Below are 20,724 nucleotides of genomic sequence, written 5' to 3'. Positions count from 1 at the left end.
GAGGATGTATGTACTAATAAAAATTAAAACTAAATTTTTTTTCTAATTTGATAAAAAAAAAAATTATTTGAAAAAGACCAAATAACTCCAAATAACTCATTCCTCAACCGAGTTAAATAAAAAGAGCTAAATAAAGTTATTTTATTGTTTTAGCTGAAATAAAATCATTTTATAAAAACTCCAAATAACCCTAGATACACTCCAAATAACCCATCCTCACAACCGAGCTAAGTCTATTATTGGTTTGTCTTAAATAAAGTCATTTTATAATATAAATATGAGAATCCATTGTCATGAAATAACCGGTTGCTGAAGAATCAACGTCAACTTAAAAAACTAAGCACCTTCATTCGTTGACTACCGACCGACTGCTCTTAGTCTTTAGAAGTCTCTCCCCAGCTCTCCATCTGTTTCATTCTAGCAATTTCAGTCGATGAAAAGAAGCGATTCCCTGAGTGAAGCATCGTAACAGGTTAGTTGCTTATGGATAAATTTTGCTATTGTTCAAATCTGAGCTCATGCGGGCTACGACGACTATGTGAGAATTTCTAAATGATACTTTCATGCGATTATCTTCTACTTAGAACCAAATGATATGCAGCTCACATTAACATCACCGGGCTTTACATCTCGACTAAGGGTTCTGGCAGAACGTGTGGGCAGTGGGCGAGTTTAGTGGCAGCAGACATTCTAGTAGGTGCCTCCGCCGGTCTTTTGTTTTATTTCATGGAAACGATGAGTTATTTAGATCTAAATTAGATTTCTATTTGGGACGATTAGTCTCAGTTTCTTGTCTGTGCACAGATTGAGATCAAATTTTCGTTTGAAATGATTTTGTGAGCTGCTTATGTGGATTTGGACTGTTTCCATTTCTGAATAAAATAACTGTTTTTAAATAGGCAATGCTTTTGAAAGCAGAGGTTCAATCTGACAGAATTGAAGATTAATGGAAATGTTTCATCTTTGGTGAATGGTATTTGATAAGTTACTCAGGATAATTAGGATCTCACAAGACATGGTTCTAGCAAATTAAGAATCTAGTTTTCTTATATATGGAAATAGCACAATAATACTTGATAGGGTTGGCTTTTTGCATATTTATGTTTGAACAAAAGTGCTGTAGAACCATGATTGATATTATTAGCATTGGTTCTTTTACTTTAAAGAGTTGGGATTTCAGTAGTCTATTCTCGTTAACAAGAGATGACTTAGTGTCCTTTTTGAATGTTCTTCCCTTTTTCCCGTGTTGTGGTACATGGTTCATTTTCATTTTCTTTTTCTTGGTTTGATCATTGATTAGGAACCTTCAGTGTCTTTTCAGATCTTTGGTGATTATATTTACGTTTGAAAGGCGGCATAGTATTTTCTGGTACTTTCCCCAAGTTGATTTGGGTTTAATCGTCATTTTGCTTTTTATTAGTACACTGTATAGGCTTTCATTCCCTTTTATTTTTTTAATGAACCACTTTTGCTTTTGTGACTGCTCCTGCTTCGTTCTTTATTTAACATTATTGGTTCATTTGCCTTCCAAAATACAAAAACAAAAAACTAAAGAATCATTTTCTTGTGTTTATAGAGTTGAACCGTGATCCTCCAAGTGAAAGGTAATTAGGTACTACTTATTGTAGCTAAGAAGAGTTGTCTTCAATGATCACTAAACAAAATTTTTGGTGATCTAAAATATCCTAGATGCATTGCTGACTGCTATTTATTTTATGCTGTTCTCATCTCCTTCAAAGAAAATTTTAATTCTAGCTTAAAAATCTGCTACTATGATAGGCCGTTTTATACCAATATTTTTCAGGTTGATAATGATTTGGAAAAATCTACATTTGTTATGTTTGCCAAAATTACAATGATCTGAAAAATAATCATGATCGATAAAAGAATCTCTTATCAAATGAAACAAAAAAATTACTCTATAATCTGGATCATGATAAAAGAAATATCAAACGAACAAAAAATTACATTAGAAGGATTATGATTCATAAAGAAAAAAAAACTTGTACCAAATGAAACCTATAATTCAATATTAACTTTTACGATTTTTCATTGAGATCGTGATTGTCACAAAAATTGTGACAAAATAATATTTGTTTTAAATAGGCTTGATATCTATTTGGTGATGTTGGACCTCAAAATACTTGTGGAGCATTCCTAGATTGATTTTTCCTCACAATCTAATGTAGAGCAGCATCATCTATCTTTTACTAGTTAATAGTTATGGATTGCTCTAGGTTTATGGTTTAGGGTAAAGTTCTAATATTTCTTGATTCTTCTAGGTTTATTACATCAAATGGCTTCTTTAGAGGGGGACAAGGTCCCAATGTTATCAAACGAGATGGATTCACTGACCATTGAGCTTCAAGAATCCAATAGGCGGAGGTTTTCATCACGAACACGGAGTGCTTCAATGTCAATTAATGTGAACACCACACAGCCCCATGAAAACCAAGGTAACTTTGTGAGCCATTCTGGTCCATTGGGGAATGTTACAAAAACTGCATTCACACCAACGAGTGGTCTATTCAAGATTTTCACGCCTACCACATCGGTTGTCAATAGCAAAAAGGAGCATCTATTGAAGTCTGGCCAACTGGGAGTCTGTAATGATCCTTACTGTACAACATGCCCGACTTATTCCAGCAATAAAACGCAAGAGCAGTCAAGACCTTTGATCATGTATGACTCTAAGGTGATGTCATTTCTTTGCATATAACCATTTTATTTTTTTCACATAGAGTTGTCATTTATATATGTGTTGTTTTGCATTTGATTTCTACCTTCCTAAAATTAAAAAAATAAAATAAATCAATAAATAAACAAGAAAAAACATAGTTTATTGAGTTTAAGCGGGGGCCAAGGCTATGGGGTGTCATGCTAGTTCTCCTCTACTAAAAAAAACATAGTTTATTGATTAACTGTAAACTCATTGCAGAGTTCTGTATTCAGTTCACTTAGTGAAATTTCATATTTAGTTGACGATCATAAATTTCCCGTGATACCAGGAATTTTTTTCCCACTGTCTTCATTCACATACTTCTTGGTTATGATGGGTTTTTCTCAAATAGGATTTGTAGATTTTCACTTATAGCATCTATTAACTATTGATGATTTTATCCCTTCTTCTAGCCTAGCGGTAAAAAGAGAAGGATATCCCCAGCCTCCTTGGAGGTTGTGGGATCGAGCCCGTCAGGCGGCAAGTTCCGCTCGCCTAGTTAATTGGTTAAGTGGGTTTAAGAGCTATGTGCTTAACCCGCGGGGATTAGTCGCACTCCGAAGGAGAAGCAAAACCCAGCGTTCTTAAAAAAACAAAAATTATTGATGATATTATGGTTATTAAAGTATGTTAATGCAGTTTGTCTTCATTGTGCTTATTCTGCAGTTCTATAACATTCTTTATGGGGATTCAGAAGGAAGGGCACAAGGGATCTTAACTTCTCTACGGAAATTTATTCCTGTTGTCATGAACCCTCATACTAAGCATGTTAAGCAGTGGAACAAATTCTTCGCATGCTCTTGTTTATTCGCCGTCTTCCTGGATCCATTATTCTTCTTCTTGCTGTCTGTGCACGAGGTATATCATGTCAGCTACACTATATGCTCAAATTCAATTATGTAACTATCACTCATGTATTATGTAATCTATTATTGTTGGAAGTATTATACATCCATGCCTAGTTCTATTGGTTTCATCTCATTGAAAATTTGGAATTAATCCTTTTCCACTGTTTTGTTTTTTTGTCTACGACACATAATCATCTAAAACAGTTGAAGAGTAACTTGTTACCATGATAGCTATTTCGATGAAAATGAAAGTTATGAATCTTTTTGCTTGATGTTTCAGTTTTAAGATGCCATTTGTGCGTATGACTTTCCTCTTGTGACCTGCATTTTTGTTGATATATTTGTTAAAATTCAAACTAGGCAGTATTTTATTCTATTTCTAATTGTGGAATTTTTTGATAGAAAGAAATAGATACTCTTGACATATTATTCTCTTAATATGTTATACCTATTACACAAATATAGGAACTGATTTTCCTTTTTGGTTGAGAGAAAAATCTGTTAGGATAATTTATTGATAAGGTAGGAAAATATTAGCCCTAACCCATAAAAAGCTCTCAAACTACCTAAAAATTCAAAAGAGACCTGAGTATACAAAGACACGTTCCTTCAAAGAAACTGATTCCCTAAAATATCTCAACTAATTTATTTTAACTTTCTATAAATCAGAATCCCTAAAATATCTCAACTAATTTATTATAATATATTTAAAACTAAATTAGAGAATAAAATAAAATAAATCTAGTTTGACCTTTTCATTCTCCCAGTCCCTCAAACTGGGCAGCATATTCTTCAAAGCCAAGAACTAGGAGACCCATGAGTGACTTGATTTAGTCCAAAATGAAGACTTTCAGAAGTACTTGATTCAACTTTCCAGGACTGCATCCACATGTTGTGGAGTGTCTGCAATGTGGGGTCCTCTGTATTGGCATAGTCGTAGTTGAAATATTGCCAAAACTTTCAATTGTAATAATTTGGCCTTAAACTGAATTGAGCTGATAATTTTGACCTAAACTGAGGCTCAAATTGGCTTTCTTGGATTATGTTCAAGTGATAAAATAAAGCTCAAAGTTGAATTGGGCCTAAATGACTCGTATGTGTGGAGTCTGGGAGGGAGCGAGTTGTATTTTTTTTTTCTAGATGGTGGTGTCAAGTTTCCTTTCGATAAGATGCCGGAGAATGTTTAGGGTAAATTAGAAACCCTAAAATATCTCAACTAATTTATTCTAATATATTTTAAAATAAATTAGAGAAAAAATGAAACTAGTTCCACATGGAAGTCCTCAAATCCACTCTTTTGAGTTGAATCAAGTTCTTCTAAGCCTCCTCGTTTAAACTAAAATTTACCATTTAGCTTGAGGGGAGTGAAAATATCAACCAAGGCTTATTGTGATAGCTTTCCGAGGCACATTTTAGAGATCAAAATTTTCCTATTGTAATAGTTTTCCATGAAGGTGCACATTTTACTCCAACGAAGAAGGTGCACAGTTCTGAGATCACAAATAGCTTATTCCTAGAGCAGTTTAAGAGAGAGACTCAATGCAGCCAAATCTCACTTGCCTCAATTTGGCAGCACAATTGTTTTGCTAAGTGCCATGTTGACCCAACCAAGCTTCAGCTTCAACTTATGTTCCATGCTCACATGGAGAATGACCCAAACTTTTCAAGGACTATCGTATGATTAAAATGTAAAGCCTCATCCACATTTAGAATTAAACATCATTTTCACTTTTCCTCTATGTTCTACCATTCCTGCAACCATGACAGTTTTTAAAGTCATTAAGTTTCATGATTTCCGGACAAGCTTTAGAGACTTTTGATTTTTTCGCATGTCATTCTTGTACATGTTAATGTTTTGGAGATGATTTCTTCCATGGAACATAATGATGCGTTTGTTGTCTTTGCTCATCTTTTAGTTTTATTTCCATCATATATGTTCTTTATCTGTATCCTCCATTCTCATTGTTTCCAAGTTATGACCAACTAAAATTTATTATTATTATTATAGAAGTTTCACTTAGTAACTCATATTCTGATTCCCTTTGGCTTGTGTTGTTCTGTCCAAAAGCAGAAAAATAAGTGTATAGTTATTAGTTGGACTGGGACAATGGCAATAGTTATCCTCCGAAGCATAACGGATTTCATCTACTTCCTACATATTCTGCTTCAGGTAAGTTACTTATTATTGAGATGCAATGGAACCTGAAATGTATTCTTTGGCTTTATAATGTTCCAGAATAACATTAATAATTATGTTAGAACTTGTATTTGGCAGTTTCGGCTAGCTTATGTTGCCCCAGAATCTAGAGTATTTGGTGCTGGTGACTTAGTTGACGATCCCAAGGAAATTGCCCTGAATTATCTACGTGGATACTTTCTTGTGGACTTCTTTGTAGTATTGCCTCTTCCTCAAGTAAGGCTTCTAACTTGCTTTATACGGATGTTTCTTCAACTATTCTAGACACATTATCCAAAATTTTCATATTTGAAACTAGATAGATTGTAGGAAAGCAAGTTATGATTGATTTACAATGTGGGAAAGAGTCGAAAGACCAAAGAACTAATGATGTTTGAAGTTCCTAGATGATCAATTATTGTGGAGTTTGGAGTCCCTAGGGCCAATTTCCACCTACTTGATTCTCATGGAAATTTATCACCATTTAATTGTCTCCGTTGTTTGTCTATATATTGTACTATTTCATCATTTGTGGTAAAATGACTTTCAATAGTACAAGAAATTCGTCTTCTTTCATCTACACTTGTCTCACAAATTTTTTTATGATGTAAGACAACTTAGACTTCAGTTGTACCATGTCAACATAAAAGAGGCACCGACATAAGCTTGAGTAAATTTATTAATTTTACTTGATTTTGTTAAGTTGTTTTAAATATTGATTCAGGCTTTATTAGCACAAACCTTGCTCGAGATGGTTTGAATTGATGTGTCAACTATTATTTGCATCATAGATGCACTCTGTTTGGCAATAATTCCCATGGTGAAGTTAATCATTTGTAATGATATTGAATGTAATTCTTTTTATTAAGAAAGTATATGATCACTGTGAAAAAGTTGTTTAGATTGCGAAGAATAAAATGGCCTAACACATTTGATCTCTTGGTGATTGTTGCCATAATCACGTTATTCATCTAATAATCTTTTCTTTGTGTTGCGAGTTCCTCTCCTTGTCCATGACTTATTATAGTTATTTTTTCTTTGTAGATTATCGTATTAACTGTCCTACCTAAGTTATTGGGAGTGTCTGGAGCCAATTACTCAAAGAATCTTCTACGAACAGCAATCCTGCTTCAGTATATTCCACGGCTATTTAGGTTTCTACCATTGGTCGCTGGTCAATCTCCAGTTGGCTTCATATTTGAATCTGCTTGGGGTAACTTTGTCATAAATTTACTCACTTTTGTATTAGCTGGCCATGTTGTGGGATCATGCTGGTACCTGCTGGGGTTGCAGGTGGGCTCCTTATGTTTCCTTCTACTATTATTTAAAATCATATGTGCATTTATTGCTTAGAACGTGTATGAACGAACACTAGAAACACAAAAAAAAACCTATAACGACAGTTAGAGGCTATAATCTCCACTAGCTGATGAAGTGGAAGAAACCGATTGTAATGTAAATCTCTAATCCAATGTAAAATAATTAAACAGGAATATTATTGGAAAAAATATCTTGCATAATGGAAATCTTTTTATATAGTTATAAGATAATATGCATGGCCAAAACTTTCTAAAACACTTTCATTACATTGTAACTAATAAACATCTGACTCAGAAAAGTATTGCTACATGAACTGTAATTGCTATTTTATTCTGTCTTATCCTAAGTAATTGTTAATTTCAACTATCTTGGGCATTTTAATGAATCCAACGTTTACAAATGTTTTTGTTGGCTTCATGTCGTTTTTTCTGCTTTTGCTTCCTTGATTTTTTCCTTCTGTTCTCTTGATTCGGCTTTGTCGCTCAAGCGACTTATTCATTTATTTATATATACATATATATACATACATATATACATATATGTATACATATATATATATATATATATACATATATACATATATATATATATATATATATATATATATATATATATATATATATATATATATATATATATATATATATATATATATATATATATATATATATATATATATACATATATATATATATATACATATATATATATATATACATAATATATATACATATATATATATATACATATATATATACATATACATATATACATACATATACATATATATATATGTATATATGTATATATGTATACATGTATACATGTATACATGTATACATGTATACATGTATATATGTATATATGTATATATGTATATATGTATATATATGTATATATGTGTATATATGTATATATGTGTATATATGTATATATGTATATATATATGTATATATATATATGTATATATATATTCTGTGACTGTTTAAGAAAAAGAATTTTCTTCATTTTAGTTGAATATTCTTCTGGTTGAAAGTTCCGGAATGTTCATCAAAAAGCTTTAATCTTTTCTGTTTGTTTGGTCAGAGAGTTAATCAATGTCTTCGAGATGCATGCTATGTCTCTGGAACCAATGATTGCAAGGTGTTCATTGATTGTGGATATGTGGAAAACATTGAAAGACTGCCCAACCCCGCAAGGCAGAACTGGACAGTTAACACAAATGCAACTGCATGCTTTGATCAAGATGGTTACCCTTATGGGATATATGTCCAAGCTGTCAATCTCACAACGGAGAAACATAGTGTCCTCACCCGTTATATTTACTCGTTGTTTTGGGGATTTCAGGTAATTTCTTTTGTTTCATTTTAGTTGTAAGTTGCTGGTGACTTTCTTAGTTTCTTTATTATAGTTTTGTGACATTTACAAGAAAAAACATCTAGTTCTGATGCTTCTTGATTTTTAAGACCCATAAAAATGGATGAACAAAGAAACAAATGAAGAAATATCCTTGACTTAATATGCTACTCCATCTATTTTTCAGGGCACATGTAGTGTTACAGAACTTCTATGTAGGATCTTTAGTAACATGGGAAGTAAACTAGCTTCTAGTTAATTGATATTCTTATATATAAGGTGTCTTTTACATCTAACTATCTAATCTTGTTAATACTCTAACATCACTACTACAAACTAATCAGTTCATTCTGACAACTTGTGCCCACTCCATCTATTAGTTACTAGAACCTTCTAATTCCTTTCATATCAATCGTTCATTATATGCAATCTCTAACCTTCGAAACTTAATCTAACATTTGTATCATAATCTTCTTCAAATTGTTCATTTAAGGAGAATTGTGATTTTCAAAGTGAAGTTGTTGGATAACATTCAGGAAAAGTGTATTATTTAGTAATGAGTTTATCCTATACACTTCACATATTCTTCCCTTAATGAAGCCAACATTTCTGAGTGGATAAAGTGTCACTATCATTAAAAAATATCCATCCCTTAATGTATGAAATATTTCCTACATATATTCTTATTGCAATCAATTTGAATGAATTATATGTCACGGCCTGAGGAAGTACTAGGGGTCAATGGGATGAGAAATGGTCATTGGTTGATGGGCCTAAGAAGAGGTGATTAGAGGTTCTAAATAATCCTCCAACAGATGGGGATCATGTTATGAGAGTTGGTGAGTCAGTTTTTAAGTGATGGGTTGTAATCATTTACCCCACTATTAGCAGTATCTTTAATTTCGTACAAGTAGAAGCATTGAATTGTTTGGTACAAGGAAAGAGAATATTGAACAAAAGAAAACTATATTTTTTGGTGTATAATCTTGATACACGGGCAAGACGGTCTCTTTCGTCAACTTGCGGCTATTTGCAAATAAAATAAGATTAATACAAAAGGAAATCTGATATTTTGTTTTGGTAATACAACTAGTAAATATTGTGACAATATTTTGAAGGCCCTTGGAGAGTTTTGGACAAGATATTGGAATTGACCCAGTTGAAGCTTATTTAAAGGTGTAACCGGACACTTTAGAAAGCTGAAGTTTTTGCCTTGAGAGCATCGCTTCTCGTCAAATTCTGTATCTGTTTGGGTTTCAGGAGACTAAATGTTATATAAACTCGTGTCATAACCTTAAACTATCGTGATGTAATTTTTGTTATGATCTCCTCAATAATATTTTCTCTACACTGGGGACGTAGCTAAGTTTTATTTTGGTGAATCACGATAAATTCGTGTATTTCTTTATTATTTTTTGTCATCTTTCGCATTCTGTTCTAACAGACTAGTTATGTATTTCCCTATTTATATATCAGTTATTATCCTGGAATATAAATAAAGTCAGGTTGCGTTGTTGGTGATGTGCTGCAATATTCATAGTAAAACATGGAATAAATACACGAATAATCTAACTAACTTTTATGCAAAGATACTCGAATCATCAATTTAATTACACATGTGGATTGGGAAAATATGTGAGAATGACTTGATTATGCCTTTCTTATCTTGGGTTGCTTTTCTTAACTTGCTTGGCTTGTTTTGTTTTTTTGTCAGATGTGTTAAGATTTCTTGCTTTCGGTTTGTGATACTTAGTTTTCCACTTTTCATTGTTGTGTTTGCTATTAGCTTTTCATTTATAAAATAAGGCTCCTGTCCCTTCCAAAACAATAAAAGTTTGAATTGTTGAACGTGGGTTCATTGACACATAAACGCCCCTAATAAGAGTGTAAAGTCAAGCTAATAAAAGTTTGAATTGTTGAACGTGGGTTCATTGACACATAAACGCCCCTAATAAGAGTGTAAAGTCAAGCTAATTATTTCTTCATCCAATTTTCTCATGAGAAATATTTCTTTGTTTGTTTCTAATGGACAACAATATAACCTTTCACCTGTGGTCTTCAAGTGCTATCTCAATGTAATGTCTCATTTTATTATTTCAATTTCTTGCTTATGTTACAATTGAGTGTTCACGATAGACTCACCTAGTAACATATTCTTTGATTTGGATTTCAATGTAGCAAATTAGTACATTGGCTGGAAATCAAGTTCCAAGCTATTATGAATGGGAAGTACTTTTCACTATGGCTATAGTTGCCCTGGGCTTGTTGCTTTTTGCACTTCTAATCGGAAACATGCAGAACTTCTTACAATCTCTTGGACGCAGGTACTTGATTTGTTTGGTGCATTCCATCCCTATACAATTTTGATCATCAATTGTCCTTGGTGGTTTCTAATTGTGCTATGAAAAACGAGTATATTCAATTCTTATAAGATTTACAATGTCTAAATCTAATTGAATTTAGATTCATAGAATATTTTTCTTCATGTTTGAAGCTAATTCTATCATTCCTTGTTCTCAAACAAGTTATGAATATTGAGCATAGAAACTGCCATTGTACAATTCTATCATCATCATCTATTTATGCACATCATTAATCAAGAATACCAAATGTATCCTTAACTAACTTGTGTACTCTATTTATGCATCATCTAACTCTTTAGGGACTTTTTTAACCTATTATCCAAGAATGTTGGGACCCATAATTTCCTATCTTAATCCTCCATAACTAACTTGTGTACTCTATTTATGTACGGACTAATATCACTTTGCATTTTTTCAAGATCTTCAAGAACCATTCCAATCCTTAGATCTCCTTCCATGGATCCTAACAAGAAGTTGGGAATTGACCTCAAATCACACTAGTAGACTAGGACGGATACCAAAGACTTGTAGGTCAACTAATCTATTTGTCACATACAGGACGTGACATTTGTTTTGCAGTTAGCATAGTGAGCCAATTTATGTACAATCCTACTAAAGAATTCATAGAGGCCATGTATAGAATTTTGAGATCTCTCAAATTTGCACCATGGAAAGAATTTTTTTCACAAAAAAAAAATGATGAGAGAAAGATGGAAACATGATAGAATATCAATCTCTACCTACTGTTCACATATATGAGGCAATCTAATAACTAGTCTGAAATGAAAGGTTCTCAGGGTTAGGGTTTCTAATCTAACAGAGGTTGACAATGTGTATTGAAATGTTGGAATCGGATAATTATGAGGAAGGACAGACAGTCATTTAAGGAAGTCATTTAAGGAAGAGGTAATGAAGAAGGATCTCTATTGAAAGTTTAAAGACATTCGATACAATAAATGTGGATTGTACTGTGGGAAAAGACAGAGATACCTCTTAATTGATATTCAGGGGAGCACTTACAATTTTGTCAATCCAAGAGTGCTAAAAAAACTTTGTTTGGCACTTCTCGTACTATTAAATTAGTGGTGATAGTGGCGAATGGACATCAGTTGATTAGTGACAGTGAGTGTATTGGATTGAAATGGTCAGCTCAGGCTTACAATTCATTATTAATGCTAGCATCTTAAATATGATATTAGTTTAGGCATTGAATGGCTAATGACCCTTGAAAATATTAACTAGAACTTTCAGAGTTTAGTAATGACTTTCACACATTAAGGTGAGTAATTGAGACTACAAAGGGATTCTATCAATAAAGTTTCTATACTAGAAGGCAAAATATTGGAGGGAATAATCAAGAAAAAAGGGGCAAAAGGAGTAATGTTTAGTATTATTAACAATGAGGAATGCAATGCAGGGCTGAGGAATGCAACTCAGGGTTGTATCTATAGTGGCTCCTTCACCAAAAACTGATACTCATTATCATTTGAAAAAGTTAATGGTTGAGTTTAAGGATTTATTCTAGGCATCAACAACCCAACAACATTGCCTCCAATTCGGCACCACATTCGACTTAAAGAGAGTAAGAGAAATTAGTCTGAGGCCATACAGATATCATGTTCTTCAGAAGGATGAGATGGAAAGAATGATTGATAAAGGATGAGATGGAGAGAATGGAAAGAATGATTGATGAAGGATGAGATGGAAAGAATGATTGATGAAGGATGAGATGGAAAGAATGATTGATGAAATGTTAGAAGCATGTTTCATACACCCATTCTCTTCAACAGTGATATTAGTCAATAGAAAGAATCAAAGTTAGAGGCTTTGCGTTGATTACCGAAAACAGGTATGGTTATCATCAAGTTGTATGGTTATCATCAAGTTTGAATGATGCTTAATATGTTTTCAAAACAACTTTCTAAACACATGAAGAACATTATTGTAAAAATTTGAGAGAATATTTTATTGTTTGTGTTTGATTACATAAGAGGTCTAGTGATTAAATAATGAAAATTACATTTGCAGGAAAGGAAATGATTTAAATAGTGAATCAAATAAAATCATATGAATTGTAATTGATTTGTCAATCAGCATCAGATCTTCAATCAATTAACAATAGTCCATTCTTGGTCAATTAGTAAATCAATTGGTCTAATTGATTTGCTACTGACTTTTGGTATTTCCTTCCAAGGAAGATTGAAAGATAATTTTACACTCTTCAAGTTGGGTAATAGATGTTGAGCTTGTCCAACTTGGCACATACTTTCTCAATTCAAATTGGGAAGAGCTTTGATGGGAATGTTAACCGCCTAAGAGGAAAGGCCTTAGGCAGCTATGAGAGTGGAGAGGATGTTGCCGAGGAGATGAAAATGATCCATGATGAACTTAGTTAGAGGAGTGACTCTTGACTCCTAGTCTTAGGTCTTGGGTCTTGTTTCTTGTCACTTGGCTCTTTTGGCTCTTGGCTTTGCAACTCTTGGCTCTTGGCTTTTGCAACTCTTGAAGTGAAAAATGATCATTTTAGGTCAGATGAAATGTTGGAAAAAATCTGTCGAGACACGAAGACGATGCTCGATACAGATTCGACTGAAGTGCAGTTTCGAAACGACGAAACTGCCAAAAAAAAGAGATAAAAACGCATTGGGATTTGTGATAAATAATTTTATAAAAATTATGAGATTTTAGAATCATTTGAGTTCTCTTTCAATGGCTATTTCCACCATTGGAGGAGGCAACGGAAAAATGTGAACATGTTTCTTTAAGATGGAAAAACCTGCTCTGATACCATGTAGAAATTTAAGAGAGAATATTTTATTACTTGTGTTTGATTAAATAAGAGGTCTAGTGCTTAAATAGTGAAAATTACATTTGCAGGAAAGGAAATAATTTAAATAGTGAATCAAATAAAATCATATGAATTGTAATTGATTTGTCAATCAGCAGCAGATCTTCAATCAATTAGTCTAATTGATTTGCTACTGATTAATATTTTATTCTCGGTCAATTAGCAAATCAATTGGTCTAATTGATTTGCTACTGACTTTTGGTATTTCCTTCTAAGGAAGATTGAGAGATAATTCTACAATTATGGACTTGTTGTGATATATTTTGGACTAACAAATGCACGTTCTACGTTTCAAAGAAGGATGAATGTCATTTTTAAACCTCATAAAGTTAATTTGTCCTGTTTTTTTCGATGATATATTAATTTACAATAGGACTTTGAAGGAGTATCTCAAACATTTTATTATGGTTTTGGGAGTATTCTGACAACACCAATTGTTGCTTAAATATTCTAAGTGTGGTTTTGAATGTTCAGAAGTAGATTATCTGGGACATGTTTCGCAAAATGGCGTGAGAGTGGATACGTCTAAGATTGCAGCTATCAAAGCATAACCAAAGCCTAATCATTTGAAACAACTTTGGGGCTTTTCAGGATTGATGAGATTTATCAGAAATTGTGGGTCAATTGTTCTGACATTAAAACCTTGCTTAAAAAAAGGAAAGTTTCAATGGAATGATGAAGCTACAATTGCCTTTGAAGAGTTGAAGAAGGATTTGTGGTTGAAACAGACGCAAGGTACATGGATGGGAGCAATTTGATACAGCAAGGACATCAGTTAGCTTTACTCCTCAATGGGTTAAGTCCTAAACTACATGTCTTGTCATTTTATGAATGAGAAATGTTAATTGTACTACATGACATTAAGAAATGGAGTTATTTGTAATTCAAGCCATTTATCATCAAAGCAGATCACGAGGCATTAAAGCATTTGGGTTTTGAATTTCAGCTCAATATAGAAATGGTAATATACATTTGGGCAGATTCCCTTTCCATAATTAAACCCGACAGATTCTCCTTCTGAATTCTCTTCAATATTGATGAAAAAAATTGTGAACTCTTGGGATAAAACAGGAATTTGAAGGATATTATTAACATATTGGGGTTGGATCCTTATGGGGTCAAAGGATTCTCATTCATTAATGGACTATTGAAAAAAGATGGTCGCATTGCAGTTGGAGTTGAAGAAGATCTGAGAACATATGTTATATCCACTATGTATAATTCTTCAGTGGGAGTACATTCGGGCGTCATGGTTACATATCAAAAGTTGCGAAAAGTCTACTATTGCGGAGCATGGAAAGAGATGTACGTTAATTTGTTAGAAATTGTTTATAGTATCAACAATAGAAATGGGAGCATCACGAACAGAAAGGACTTCTTCAACCTTTGGAAATTCGTAAATCTATTTGGAGTGATATGTCGATGGATTTCATTGAGGTGTTACCTAAATCTTAAGAACAATCGGTCATTTTTATGATTGTTGATAGACTCTCTAAGATGTCTCATTTTTATTAGCATGAGCCATCCTTATATTGCCAGCTCTGTGGCTCAAGTATTTATCGATCAGGTATTCAAACTTCATGGTATGCCACTTACTGTTACAACCTTAGATATGCGGCCTCGGTCTTGGCTTGATTGTGGATGGCCAGGACCGAGAGGTGCCTAAAAAGAGTCGCGGTGTGCGACATGGCACCGGAAAGAAGAGGCGAAGTGCTGAAGCAAACAACTTTCTGTCAGGGCTTGAGTGCGGAATGCCAGGACCGAGAGAAAGGCGCCGAAGTGGAGTCGTGTGCGGGCGACTTAGGCACAAGGTGTTAGCAAAGCGTTTGTCATGACATGATTGCGGACTGCCAGGACCGAGGGGATGCCTAGAAGTCATGTGAGTGCGACATGGGCATAAGAGTGACAACGGCCAGCGCATTGAGAGTTCGTGCTTGGAGAGCGGAAAAATCGGACTGGCTGGTGACGGTTAGAAGAGGACCGGTGATGACCAGATGGGGGACCCGAAAATGTAGGCATGATGAGCTGAGAACCCGGAAATGTCGGCATGATGGGCTGAGGATGCGGAAATGTGAGATGATGCGTTGAGGACCGGAAATGTCGGCAAGATGAGCAGTTGTGGCGGAAAAAGTCAGCAGCAGTTGGACTGGTGGAAAACGTGGGTATAGTGGACGGTTACAGCTCACTACCCACGTCCAACAACTTGGTGCGCAGCTAGGACCGATGGTAAACGTGGGGATGGAGTTAGTGGGCGGTTATGACCCACTACTGGCAGTTAAGACCCACGTTTTACAGCAATTGCCTGACAGTTATTTTCCACTCCCAAAATCAGTTATTTTCCTAGGCAGATTGTTACTCTTTAGGACTATAAATATCTCTTGAGTTGCACAATGACGTTTAGTTGGATTTTGGGGTAGAAAAATATCCACAGCTAGTGAGAGTCATTTTATGTGCAGCCAAGAGAGTTTGTAGCCTCTTTGTAATTGTTATTTGTGAATGAATAAAATTATAAAGTTAGGCGTTGTCCGTAATCTTTGTTTCTCTTTGTCTTTCATACTTTATAAATTGTGTTGGTGAGTTGGCTGATTATTTTGGTGAGCGAAATAAGCCGCACAAGGGGTGAAAAATTATATAAAATTCGCTGCGTATAAAACCCCCTGTGACACTTACCATCGTTAGTGATATAGACAAGATATTTTTGTAGCATATTCTGGAAGAAGTTAAATTTTGTAAGTTTAGAAGGGATACAACAAGTTAAGTTTACAACTTATCATCCTCAGATGGATGGTCAAACTGAAGTTGTTTACCGGAGTGTTGAAACTTATCTATAATGTATGGCAGGTCAGAAACCTCAATCTTGGGCAATGACTTTCCTTAGCTGAGTGGTGGTACTATTTTCCTTTCAGCTACCTTGTCAACTCTTTACGAGATTGTGTATGGCTAACCACCTCCTATTCATTACCCATACTTAGTAATGGACCTCCTATTCATTACCCATACTTAGTAATGGACTTACGTATTGAAGTAGCTGATCGCATTTGTCATCTAGAGCTAGAGAGAAGGTCATTAAACTACTACATTGATTTCACCTTCAATGTAACAGCAAGTTGATAAGAAACGGGTGAATTGTGTTTTTCTTTTCCCCGAATCTATTCTCTATAATGAAAGGCAATTGTAATGTTATGTTTACATATGACATGGCTCCCTATTTGTACACGATAGGGGTTGCCTTACATTTAGGCTAAAGGCCTGTTTGAAATTAGATAAAGAAAAACATTAAATGATTACACCTGAGAGCCAATTAGTGCAACAACAAGAATAATGGAAATTGTGTTGTTTCTTTTGACATATGAAGGAAACTCCAACAAAGTCAATTATATATCCAACATACCTTCTCATTTTCTCATGTATTGAAACCTTATTTTAAGGGACCAAATTAAACATCATCCAATGGAGGGTGACTACTTTCACTCAACAATTTATAGACCAGACTGGAAGTAGATAAGGTCAAAGTCATACTAAACTGTCACAATTAAAATTGCTACAGCTATTAAAGAAATTATGACGGTTAGTTTAGGGTTGTTACTATAAATCCAGTTATAACCTTAAGAGATTATATATTTTGGACAGATTAGCCTTAGTTTTCTTTAGAATAAATAATCTAAATCAATGAAAAAGTCATTTCTTACTCGATTCAAGGGATAAATAGGGCACATTATTTTGTTTCTTGCATTAAACTTTGTGCTGAATGTAACGTGCTCACATAAATTGAAATGATGGGTGTATTAGTAGTTTTCCTAATGAATATGACGATTCTCTTGTCTAATTTCTTTTCAGGAGATTAGAAATGTCACTAAGGCGTCGTGATGTGGAGCAGTGGATGAGCCACAGGCGATTACCACATGAGCTAAGAAGGTCAAATTGTTTACTTCTTTTTTCTTATATATTTTTTATGTTGTCCCATGTTTCATCCCGCATGAAATCCTAGTACTTCCATTTCTTAATACTTCAAATCCATGTGTACTTTTTTTGATTTATTGTCATTTTATACACATAAAGAAACTTGATTCACTATACAACATGTCTTTGATTTTGTAGTGGCATTTTGATGCTTATGGTATTTAAATATGAGCACCTTCTTTTCAAGGAAATTGTTCTTTCAATTCCCAACATGACAACAGCTTCTTTGTAGAGAAAGATTCATTGTTTTTCCTTGTATATCAAATCCATAAAGAAGCGTTGACATACAACTTTTCTAAATCAATGAAGTGCATGTTTGTTGTATAAAATACACATTGGTCATGGCAGTGCAATGTTGTGCTAGTCTCTACAGGTAAACCCCTGTTGAATTATCCATCGGTTGAGAAAACCTGAAACCCTGAGTACCATAAAAGTATTTGAAATCGAAACCGGATTCGATTGTTTCCTTAGGGGTAGATGGCGCGATAAATGAAAGTTTGGAAGAGGTGACAATTCCATCCGATCCTATTCTCACGTCCAAATGAGGCAAAGCAACTCCCCAGCTGAATGTGGTTGGAGCTACCTTTTTCTGTAACTCGTTACTAGACTCTTGTGAAATTGCAAGGCAGAGCCCCACCACTCACTTGGGTCGAAATTCCTCTTCCATGTTGACCTCTCTAAGTCATTAATACTCTTAGCTCATTCTCTGTTTCTCCAGGAAGGCACATAAATATTCATTGTTTCCTTTTAATTTAAATAGTTATTTGATTTTGCTGATATTATTTATTTTTCCATCATATGATTTTAATGCAAGTTGCCATCTTCCTGCTTTGGTATTGCCATTGGCATGAGGTTGGCCTTAATTTCTTTGAGGGATTTTCCGCTTCTCCTTGTGTAATGCTTGTCATCTTTTCCTTTACTTTATCCATTTGCCCCTAATCTCAACCCTGAGTGAAAAGCCATAACAATAAGTCAGGGCAGTACTTACTTTTGTTTCGATAGCTTTTTCAATGTCTCAGGTATGAGTGAAAGCTTGTATTAGGTAGTAGTAGTGTTTGAAAGATAATTTTATATTTTGTCCATCTGTCGATATTGTTCCTTACTTGGGGTACATATATCTCCAAAATGCAGGCATGTTCGAGAAGCTGAACGTTATAATTGGGCTGCCACAAGAGGAGTAAATGAAGAGATGGTGTTGGAGAATTTGCCTGAAGACCTCCAGAGAAAAATACGCCGGCACCTATTCAAATTTGTCAAGAAGGTATCTTCAAATTTTGCCAAGTGTCTTTACCATATGGTTACTAAATACACTAAAATCATAGCGTATTAAAAACTATTATCCTTATAACCGGTAACAAACACCCCTTAATGTTGGCAAGAGAAGTCATTGTTTGAACCATGTTAATTGCAATTTGAATTGCAGGTTCACATATTTACTCTAATGGATGAACCAGTCCTAGATGCTATCTGTGAAAGACTACGACAAAGGACATATATAAAAGAAAGTAAAATCTTGTACAGTGGTGGTCTGATCGATAAAATGGTGTTCATTGTTCGGGGAAAAATGGAGAGCTATCAAGGAGATGGGATCAAATCCTCTCTATCTGAAGGGAGTGTTTGCGGTGAAGAACTCCTTAGTTGGTGCCTTGAACATTCTTCAACAAGTAAAGGTTAGTTAGGTTCTATAACAAAACTTAGTAGATGATACATATGGATAACTACAATAAAATATGATTCATAGATGGACGAAAGGGCAGTAGCAGAATTCCTAGCCAAAAATTGCTCAGCAACAGGGATGTGAAATGTGTAACAAATGTAGAAGCATTTATTCTCAGAGCAGCTGATCTTGAGGAAGTCACTAGTCTCTTTGCCAGATTTTTGAGGAATCCAAGAGTTCAAGGGGCCATAAGGTCAGTCAGTTTCATGAAAATATATTTGGAAATTAGTTTTTTGTTTTATTTTTATCATTGTCAGATTGTTTTTTTGATGTTGATCTAGATTATATAATGTGATTTTTGTTGTTTCATTTGATATAAAATCATTTTATTGATGTGACCCAAATTATACTGTAATTTGCTTCATTTGGTAAACAAGAAAATTTCTCGATTTTTTTATAGATCATTATAGTTTTTAGTAAACTTAACAAATATAGATTTTTTGGATAATGATATGAAAATATTTGATATCAAAACAATTTCTTCATATCAAATCTTTCTAAATATCGAAGACAACAAAAAGAAATGTTAGTATAAATATCAACTTAACAAAGTAGAAGAAGCTGACTTTTTGTTTTTTTATACTAACATAATGCTTTCTTTTTGTTGTCTTGGATGGATTCAAATCCTCCTTTATTCTAACATGCATTCTTACTTATTGTGTGTGATCAATCAATCAATCAGGTACTCATCACCATACTGGCGAGGTCTTGCTGCAAGCCGCATACAGGTGGCATGGAGGTACTGGAATAGGCGTTATAATCAAAAGCCTTGCAGATAATATTTTTGAATTGAGCAAACCAATGATTGATAGGTCAGAAGGGTGACATTTTGGTAATGTGCGCTAGTATGTAATTTTCTTAATAGGATGTGTTTGGTCGACTCTTCAACTGTGTAAGAATTTCTCGATGATTTGTTATTTGTGTAAAAGTTATATAATGAGGTTGATTGGGACATTAATAGTACAAATCTTTCTAAAAGAAAATAGAATATTCTTTTTTTGGAAAACAGTTTAGCACACAATAAAATTAAGAAGCTCAAAATTTGGGAGGGTTAAGAATCAAAATTAGACAAATCCTAATTTTGATTATAAGATAACAAACAATGACTCTAGAGTTTTTGAATTGAAGCAATTAAACAACAGTACAATCAAATATTACAATTAACGTTCTTAATCTTTGTTGTTACTTTCATATTTGCCTTGTAGGTCATCCTACTTTTTTTTATTTTCTCTTCTTCTCTCATACTTCACAAAAGGTGATTGAATTGTAGCAGATGATGTCTATTTGTTTCTATTGTTTAGCCTAACTCTATATGAACTGATAAAATGAATTATTTTCCAGAATTTCAGGGATTTTATCAATATTTTAATCTGCTTTAATTTGTATTTGTATGCATGATCCTCTACTTTCTTTTCTG

The 20,724-nt window shown here is 33.9% G+C and overlaps 1 protein-coding gene across 7 annotated transcripts; it reads left to right on the top strand.

The window, feature by feature from the left end:
* The first annotated feature begins 321 nt into the window (after nt 1–321).
* On the top strand, nt 322–20,265 carry LOC124919646 (probable cyclic nucleotide-gated ion channel 20, chloroplastic). Of its 7 annotated transcripts, none has more exons than XM_047459939.1 (14): nt 322–472; nt 602–693; nt 2,283–2,695; nt 3,386–3,577; nt 5,636–5,737; nt 5,843–5,980; nt 6,788–7,036; nt 8,150–8,410; nt 10,598–10,743; nt 17,468–17,545; nt 18,722–18,851; nt 19,014–19,260; nt 19,332–19,500; nt 19,990–20,265. In XM_047459939.1, exons 3-14 carry the CDS (start codon nt 2,297–2,299, stop codon nt 20,084–20,086), a joined length of 2,208 nt encoding a protein of 735 aa, XP_047315895.1. In that variant the 5' UTR covers nt 322–472; nt 602–693; nt 2,283–2,296; the 3' UTR covers nt 20,087–20,265. The 7 variants fall into 7 exon arrangements, with proteins under 7 accessions (XP_047315895.1, XP_047315901.1, XP_047315896.1 ...); XM_047459945.1 differs by having other exon boundaries at nt 602–697; XM_047459940.1 differs by having other exon boundaries at nt 585–693.
* The last annotated feature ends 459 nt before the right edge of the window (nt 20,266–20,724 follow it).

The sequence above is a fragment of the Impatiens glandulifera genome, chromosome 1, assembly GCF_907164915.1.
Source record: "Impatiens glandulifera chromosome 1, dImpGla2.1, whole genome shotgun sequence".
Classification (NCBI taxonomy): Eukaryota; Viridiplantae; Streptophyta; class Magnoliopsida; order Ericales; family Balsaminaceae; genus Impatiens; species Impatiens glandulifera.
The sequence above is the reverse complement of the archived record's forward strand: the minus strand, read 5'-3'. Positions and strand labels throughout refer to the sequence as shown.